Source organism: Pundamilia nyererei, unplaced genomic scaffold, assembly GCF_000239375.1.
Source record: "Pundamilia nyererei isolate P.nyererei 1_Seehausen unplaced genomic scaffold, PunNye1.0 scaffold00430, whole genome shotgun sequence".
Taxonomy (NCBI): domain Eukaryota; kingdom Metazoa; phylum Chordata; class Actinopteri; order Cichliformes; family Cichlidae; genus Pundamilia; species Pundamilia nyererei.
In genome coordinates, this window is record NW_005187831.1 from 117931 (window position 1) to 126821 (window position 8891).

The following is an 8891-nucleotide window of genomic DNA, read 5'->3' on the forward strand; positions in this document are numbered from 1 at the left end:
TCTAGTTTCAACTCTCACTGAACATAGCATGATTTCTTTTAAATACTGTCCAGAATCGAGTTGCGAGGAGGCTGGAGCGTGTCCCAGCACTGGGAGGGAAGGAGACAGGGTACACCCTGGACAGGTCGCCAGTCTCACAGGGCTAACATAGAGACAGACAACCGGTCTTCTCATTTTCCCAGCTTTTACAAAACTTACTGAACACCACTTTAAAAACAAGGCTCATAGCAAACCGTGAGTTTCGTGCACCTGCTTCCAGAGTAGGGAACACCCTAATTAATGTGATCCCTTGCCTTTGTTAGCTAACAGTCATTTTCCAGTCAAATGCTTTCTGGAGAGCTTCGCTGTTTCCTGTAAAACTCTGACTGAGTCTGACATTTTGGTTCACGCTCGGGATGGAAAAAAAAAGAAAAAAACAAAAGCTGGAAAATACCGCTGCTCAGTGCATCTGCCCCGGTTTGTATGTTCTAAGCCCGCCCTGCTGTCAGGATGAATGGTGGGTTTTCACAGAGTCCGATGATGGAGGATCCCATTGTGAGGAACAGCACACTGGCCGTGTCTGCTGTGTGATGTTTCACCTCAGGCGAGAGGAATCAAAGCACCACCTGCGGACCACTGGAGACACTCCTGCACAACAAACGCGACTCTCAAATATCCTCGCTCGAAATGTCAGAGACTGTCCTGCAGCAAACGCCTGCTGTACCTGTCTGCACTGTTAACCGTGCACCAGACAGTGATTCAGGCCTCTGTTTGTTTAATGTTTTCACACTTTTCCATCTGAGCGGGCACACAAGTTGAACCGCTAGGTTTCTCCGAGGCAGGTAGCCATTAACTCAACAAGAGCTCGATATTATCCTTTGAGTCATGCTGCTCTTTCTGTACCATACGGAGGACTCGGGCAACCCTATAATCTAGAAGGTGACTGAGAAGGGTCATTGTTAAAGAAATTAGCAGCTTGACTAAATGACTGTTTTCCCTTCAAATGCCAAGAGGTGAGTGTGAAGAATGGGCCTGAAGACTGGCAGTGGCTAAAACATGAAATCATGAGCAGGGCTTGAGTTCAGCAGGGGAGAAGAAAGAATGTCAGACATGGCAGCTGGAGTAAAACGCACAGCCGTCTCACACTTATGGCAGGAAACTTTAATATTGGAATATTGAAGTTTCCTGCCATAAGTGTGCAAGATCAGCTGTTTATTTTCCTTTACACTGTGACTCTACATTCTTATTTTCTCCAGATATCATTTAGTCCAACTCGTGGACCTAACAACCTCCTTAACACTCGTATTATCAATGACACCCACAGCCTGGCTGATGAAGCAAATATGGCAGACTAGTCAACTAACCTTTATACTCAGATATGATTTTGCTAGTGACATACAGTGAGTCTGCTGTAACTTATCTACACTGCACAAATCTGGTGATGGTTGGTTAGTAACATTAAACTCATAAAGTAATGTGAAAATGGACAGCCAAGATGCCAGATCAGCCCTGGGTGTTTGGATAAAACAGCTAGCTTTGTCCACTCAAGACAGTATTTTTCCATGTGAGCAAGCACACTAGCTTTAGCTAACATTAGTCTGAAAAACAACAGCACTGAGTCGGTTCTGAGCCGGGAGAGAAAAAAAATTCTATATGAATGAAACACACTGCTGATGTTGCTGTTGGTTTAGCCGGGTTTAGCCGGTTAGGTCAAACCGGTTTTGGTAGATAAAGCTGGCTTTCTTTTAGCTAATAGATCACTAGGGATAATCCTGGCAACTAATCTTTTACTTGAAAAAATCAATTAGGCTAAACGACTAGTCTTACACTAAGAAACATTCAGATATAACGTTCAATTTGAAAAGAATTTAATGCCAAAAACTGTCTGTCGCAGGGCCAACACACAGGGACAGACAACCATTCACACTCACATTCACACCTAGTGGCAATTTGGATTATCCAATTAACCTATCCCCACAAGCTGCATGTCTTTGGACGGTGGGAGGAAGCCGGAGTACCCGGAGAGAACCCACGCAAACACGGGGAGAACATGCAAACTCCACACAGAAAGACCCCGGCCTGATGGTGGAATTGAACTCAGGACCTTCTTGCTGTGAGGCAACAGTGCTAACCACTGTGCCACCGTGCTGCCCGTTACTGAAATATCTTTTGAAAAAAACAAAAAGTCAGGAGGCAACAGCCTCAGCTGGCTCCTTTCAATGTGGAGGACTACTCTGCTCTACTCTGAGCATCTCCCGATTGACTGAACTGCTCACCCTATCGCTCATTTTCACCGCTTGTATCTGTGATCCCTAATACTGCTGACAAAAAGATCCATTCAAGGTGTTTCTTAAATTAAGTGCTCTATCTGGTGGCAGCTGGCTGCATAACATTTAGGACTGGGCATCAATTCAAATGTTAACAATTAGATTTAACGACTAGTACGTCTGGTCCCGACTACTGACAACAGCAACCATTAGTCGCTTAGTCAACTAGTTCTGCACATCCCTGTAGCTAACATTAGCTTGACTGCTAACACAGACTTGATACCCAACTTAGCAACTGATACTGTCAGTAGCACATTGAAGCCAATTGTTGGCGCTGCAAGTCAGCCATTTGTCACTCAGGTTAGTGGACTCTTTCTACGCTACTATTAGCTAGTAACGCTCACTGTTGATGCTGGCATCAACAAAGAGGCAGTGCAGCAGGGCACTTAGTAATGAGCATAAGTTTTGCATCCTTTGGAAGTTCGACCTGAATCCTTTGTAGAAAAGTCACTCCACTGGCTGTTAAGAGTCAAGAACAGTATAATTTTACATAACTAAGTTATTACCCATGTGTGAATGGTTAAATTTTCACACATTGTAAAATTTTCAGTGTACCCTGGTACATTTACCTAACATACATACAGAAATAGAAATAGTGGTTACAATTACTCCTAAAAGTGGTGGGAATGCAGACAGATTACTGTTAAAAAGAAGAGCATTTTGGATTCATACACTAGAAATTGAAGAATTGAAGAATGAATGTTGAGCTGCTTCCTGTAGCCTATTATAATAACCGCCTACTGGGATTTCCATTTTATGGATGCCCCTTTCACGGATTAAATTTGATGCCATTCAATTTAAACATTGTGCATTTTGCTCACTCGTATAGACTCGGTTGACTGCACAGGGTCAGAATGTTATTCTGTATATGAGTTTGCATTTATTGTACATTTGTACATCTATTTATACAAACTGCTCAAATATATTTTAATGAACAGCTTCGTACTAATGTTTTTTTAGGCACGTTTGCCATTGTTCCCCTTATTGTAAGTATTGTAAGAGTTTTAACTGCAGATGATGAAACCTGACTTTTTTTTTTTCTTGGATCACATTCCAGTGTGGTTAACCTCGAGATGCTTGTTGTCAAACAATTGTGTGTAGCTTTTGTTGATCCTCACGTGCACTAAAAATGCATAAATTTTGTCCAGCTAAAAATACTAAGCAGAACAATAAATCCATTCAGTTTGTTCTTATATTGTCATAAACTAGCCTCTGATACAGGCTTTGAGACTTGGAATCGGTCTCTGTGCTACTTGTATCTTTTATCCAATGTGTCTTTAAGTGTCTTGCTCAGCAAAAAAAATCTATCAGATGCATTTTTTGTATGTATTTTTGTAGCTAATCCAAATATGTATCAAGATCCCACAAATACTCGAAATATAAAGAGACATGTAACAGCAGACTGAATACGGAGCCTGGCTTTAAACACTGACAGCAAAACTGTCAAGAAAGAAAATAAATCCTGATCCACTGTTGTGCAGGAGATAAATTCAAGAGCAGCTTCCTCCAACGCCTTTCTGCACTCAAAGAATCAGAGTGTTTATATGCAACAATATGCATTATCGTACCTAAAAAAGGCTGCTGTATTTACCAGCATTAAGACATTCAATAGAACAGAGACATAAAGAAGAAAGTGAATCATAGTTTGCTGACTGCAAATGCACACAAAAGGGATTTGGTTTGCCTTTTCACATTTCCTTCCCCTAGATCCTAGCTACTTTTTCCAAACTAGGCCCCGCTCCTGTGCATGCCACACATTGGGTCTGTATAAGCAGGCAGATGGCCTGGTTAGATTTTTCACTTGACGCCTGTGCTTGTGTCTCTGCCGCTGGTTGGGTGAATGGAGGCCATCTGGGATTGGCCAGGGCTTCTGTGAATGGAGCTGGGGAGCGCCATTCAGCACTGTGGACAGCTCCATGGTGCTGAACCGACTGACTGTCAGAGGCAGCTCTTAACCGGGCACCCATTACAGCCCACATTAACCTCGCCGTGCTCTGTCAGGAGATGTTAAACGATCAAACAGTAGAGCCAACGCGAGGCCGTTTGCTTGTGTGTGTGTGTGTGTGTGTGTGTGTGTGTGTGTGTGTGTGTGTGTGTGTGTGTGTGTGTGTGCGGATATGGAGATAAGCAAACAGCAGCGGGAAGGAGACTTCCGGCACATTAGGCAGGGAAACCACCTCTTGACTGTAATGAAACACTCTTGATATGGAGTGGGGCAGTGGTGGTGAACACCTGGCAGACTGCAGCAACACACAAACACACACACGGGGATCCTAGAGTTGTTTGCATAAGGTGCCTGCCTCATTCCTGATCATTAAACTGTTAGAAGGCCATAAAATTGGAGTGTCAACCATGCGGCACAGTGGCCAAAAAAGGGCCGAGGAAGGGTCTGATCTGGCCCTGCTTGATGGCTGGTACATAATTACTCCAATTTTTTGGTCAAATGAGCTGCTAAACATGCTGGCAGCATCTGGAAATTTAAAGCACTTCTAGACTTCAAGTAGTAAAATACTGCTGTGTAGTTCCAAAGACTTACGCGATTTTGATTTCAACTGATTAACAGAACAGACAAAGACAACCTGGGCTGTTAGAAAACGCAGGACTAATTAAATGTGCATTTCCTGGGGGGGGAGCCAATAAGGGAGACCAGAAGACAATGATCAGCAGCGGACTGAGCCACCTGCTCAACCAGGTGAGCTACAAGGGCACCTGTACATTTAAAGAGCAGACACATTGTTTTTGGAGGGGTGGGTAAATTGGACCACTGCATTAAATTATCCAGTGGTCTTACTTAACCATATGCGTTCTCCGGTATTATGAAGTGCACAAGCTTGTAAAAGGGAGGACTGTGGGGATGGGGCGCGCACACACGGCCTCCATCTGCACATTAGCATGGGGCCTAAACACGATGAGGAGATGAATGAACATGAGGCCCGGAGCCGGGAGTCTCCTTGAATCTGTCACCCGTCTCCATGGCGACAAGAGGAGGAGGAGGAGGAGGACCACAAACTGGCATCTATCCGGACCCAAATCAACAGATGGCCACCACCACATCACCCCCCTCTCCCCAACACCCTCCCACCCCATCCCTTTTGTTTGTTTGTTTGTTTTTTTCCTCTCTTTTCTTGCAGGTTTTATTTGTTTGTTTGCAGCCTACCTTGCACTGCTCCATGCACGTCCTCACCGAATATGCCCCCGGCTCGTATTTTTGAGTGAGGAGCTCAAAGTCCTCGTATTTCTCCTGGGCGTGCTGGTCGTAGCGCTGGTACGCCTGGACGCACAGACTGCAGCGGTTCGCGTCGCCGTCGCCGAGCGCGTCGAGGCTGCAGTTCAAATTGTCCGGACTCGTCGAGCCGTACAACAAATCCAGCAGGGAGTAGGAGTTACAAAAGGAAAGGTACAAATTGCTCATATTTACAGCCCGCGTCCCCTCTCTGTCGGAAAGGCCCCTGCACAACTCGTCGGCATCCAAGAAAGTAAAGCAGTCGTTAGATAAACTATCCCGGTGGCAAGTTTCGAGCCGCCACAAATGTTTGGTAGAGTTTCCTATAAAAATATCATCTGGGTTTCCTCTGAGGCTGCTGTGTGCTGAGTATGTCTGAGGTGACAAAGGGTGGGTGGATGCGAACTTGTCCCGGGTCCGGGCCAGCGTGGCCTCGGCGCAGAACCACAGGTGATCAGAGAGGAGGATGGTTAAGAACAAGAGGGATGCCAAGGACAGTCGCCATCTCTGCGCCCTCTCTGAGTCGGTGAATGGCTTTTGGTTGTCGCGGGGGGGCTCTAGCCAGATTTGGAAGCCGTCGTCATCTTCTTGCTGCCAACACGTCCCAGCACCCCTGGTCATATTTTGGGAACCGGCCGACTCCACCGTGGGGGCTCCTCTGCCGCAACAGTCATTGACGTCGGGTCCGCTTCGCGTTTTCCTCCCCTCAAGTGTCGGGCGGTGGGTTGTCCCGGCTTGCCTTTGCTATCAGCGGTAATTCCCATTAAAAGGAGCGTGGGTCGGTTGGGAAATCAAACGCTGGCGACCACGGGCCGCATCCTCCATGGCTGACCGGTGAAGCCGCTGTCCTCCCGCCCGCCCGCCCCGAGCTCTCCTCCGCGCCGCGCCGCTCCGCTCCTCTGCGTAGCCTCGACTCCGTTTTTAGAAACACTTCCCGACGCGTTTACGTTTCCCCCGGCCTCGGTCGTGCAGGGACAAAGGCGCTATCCTCTTCCAACATGGCGAAGCTGTATGCCTTTGTGTCGGCGGATGGGCCTACAGCCTGTGACAGACCTCTTTTTTTTCTTTTTCAAGCCCTCACCATCCTCAGCTCGCTGCCGTTGTCAAGTTGCCGCCATGTTCGCTAAGAGATGCTGTGTGTTTGCTGGAAGCTGGGTAAAGGCGGCGACGATAACAGGCGGCATTTCCGGTCACGCCGCTCAAAATAAAGGCTCGTTTTAGTCGTTCCTAGTGATTCGTTTTAACAGCTTTCCCGCTTTTTAGACATTCATGACACACGATGCTTCCAAAATGAGGGTTTTTTGTTTTATTTTTAAGGCTACTGATTTTTTTTTAAATGTTTATAAATCAACACAACTTAAAAAAAAATCAAACAATAAATAAATTAATGAATGAAAACAAGAAATAAAGAAGTAAAATTAATTTAAAAAATAAAGTCTTCTGCCTTGGATCCACTTTAAATTTATTCTGGAAGCCTTCAACCACACATTCGATCATGGGCGATCGTGGCTCAAGAGTTGGCAGTTCGTCTTGTAATCGCAAGGTTGCCGGTTCGAGCCCCGGCTCAGACAGTTTCGGTCGTTGTGTCCTTGGGCAAGACACTTCACCTGCCGCCTACTGGTGAGGGGCCGATATGGCAGCCTCGCTTCTGTCAGTCTGCCTGCCCCAGGGCAGCTGTGGCTACAATTGTAGCTTGCCTACACCAGTGTGTGAGAGTGAATGAATAGTGGAATTGTAAAATATATCAATCCAATCCATTATTATTATTCAGAAAATCTTAAACTACCAATACCCAACCTCTTTATTTAAATGAAATGAAGCAGGAAAAGAATGTTTCAAGCAAAATAATGAAAGTCAAAAAAATAACACAATAATTTGAAAAGTTATTTAACAAACCAAGGCACAATCATATTATTATTATTATCATTATTAGTAGTAGTACATTACAAATACAGAATATCACATTTAAACGTTGAAACCTAGCATGTGTTTTATTTTGTCGGTAATTTCGATTAACATCCGGTATGGTGCTACTTAATTAACGCGATTTGACCAAACATCTTCAGCTCTGACGTTATGCGCGCGCACCACAGTCGCCGCATCTCTCTGTGCAAGGGCGCATCAAGTCAAACAGACCGTGCCAAAATTTCACCAGAAATATTCGAAGTGTGACTTCAGAATTAAAGCTCTGAAATGAAACTCTTTAAAGAAAAGAATACTGCTGGGCATAAAATTCATAGGAATGTAACTAAATAAATATAAGTATAGGGACTTAGCATTTTATGTGTGAGTGTTCTGTATCAATTATAAGTCGTTCAGAAGCTTTTCTGAAAACTATTTTATTTCTTATTGGACTGGACGTTTCAGACAGGTTGGTCACATGGTTTTTATCCTCTGACAAGAACCCGCTGACATGTGTCTTAAGGCTAAACCGCCAACAAAAAACTCTAAAGCCTACTAAAACACACAGTAAACAAATAATGAAAAAAGCTAACTGAACTTGGTTGTAGCTTTTAATTCAGAATACATTAATAACTGATCTTTTTTGTCTAAACCTCTAACTTATCGATGACTTATTGGTGCCTTTGTTCTCAGTATGTTTATGCTCTACTTCACTAGAGTAGCTTTGCATTATTAAGCATCAAAGCAAGTGGTTCATCTATTGTCTTGTAGCTACTCTCCTGTAAGCCAACTTTCTTCTTTTTTTGAAATTATTTTATTTTTTGCTTTTAAATTAAACACATCATGCTTATACAGATTCAACTGAGGACAATTACTACATTTAGCAGTTGTGAACTTATAAGCATGGAAAAAAAGAAGAAAAAAGAGGAAGAAAAAAATTATAGCAATATTAACTAAATAAAGAGTAAAATAAAATGAGAAAATTCATGCGGGGTGTGAGGCATGAATTATGATCAGTTAATTTTTAAGAATTCTAGAAATGGCTGCCAGAACAGATAAGATTCTATCAAATCTTATCTGTTCCCCCCTGGCCACAGACACCATCTCATTAATCCACCTTTTAAAACACGGGGCCGAAGAAGACCGCCACTGTAAAAGAATAAGTTTCTTTGCCACCAGCATACCCATTGTAATTATCTGTTTTTGTGAAAAGGAAAAAGATTCGATTGATGCAAATGATCCATAGCCAGTGTACCATCAAGTGGTACCTTTTTCCTAAATTGGTTTGAAAACCACGTAAAAATTTGGCTCCAAAAAGTTTTCAAGACAGGGAAATGCCAAAATACAGGGAGTGCAGAATTATTAGGCAAGTTGTATTTTTGAGGAATAATTTTATTATTGAACGACAACCATGTTCTCAATGAACCCAAAAAACTCATTAATATCAAAGCTGAATGTTT

The 8891-nt window shown here is 43.7% G+C and overlaps 1 protein-coding gene across 1 annotated transcript in view; it reads right to left on the minus strand.

Annotated features, from left to right (window-relative positions):
- The window catches only part of LOC102213745 (transmembrane protein FAM155A-like), a 54776-nt gene extending 48271 nt beyond the window's left edge, over window positions 1-6505 (minus strand). Inside the window, exon 1 of the mRNA XM_005753461.2 lies at window positions 5464-6505. Within this exon, the coding sequence (XP_005753518.1) occupies window positions 5464-6150 (687 nt within the window). The 5' untranslated portion in view covers window positions 6151-6505. The remainder of the gene's footprint in view (window positions 1-5463) is intronic.
- Window positions 6506-8891: the final 2386 nt, after the last annotated feature.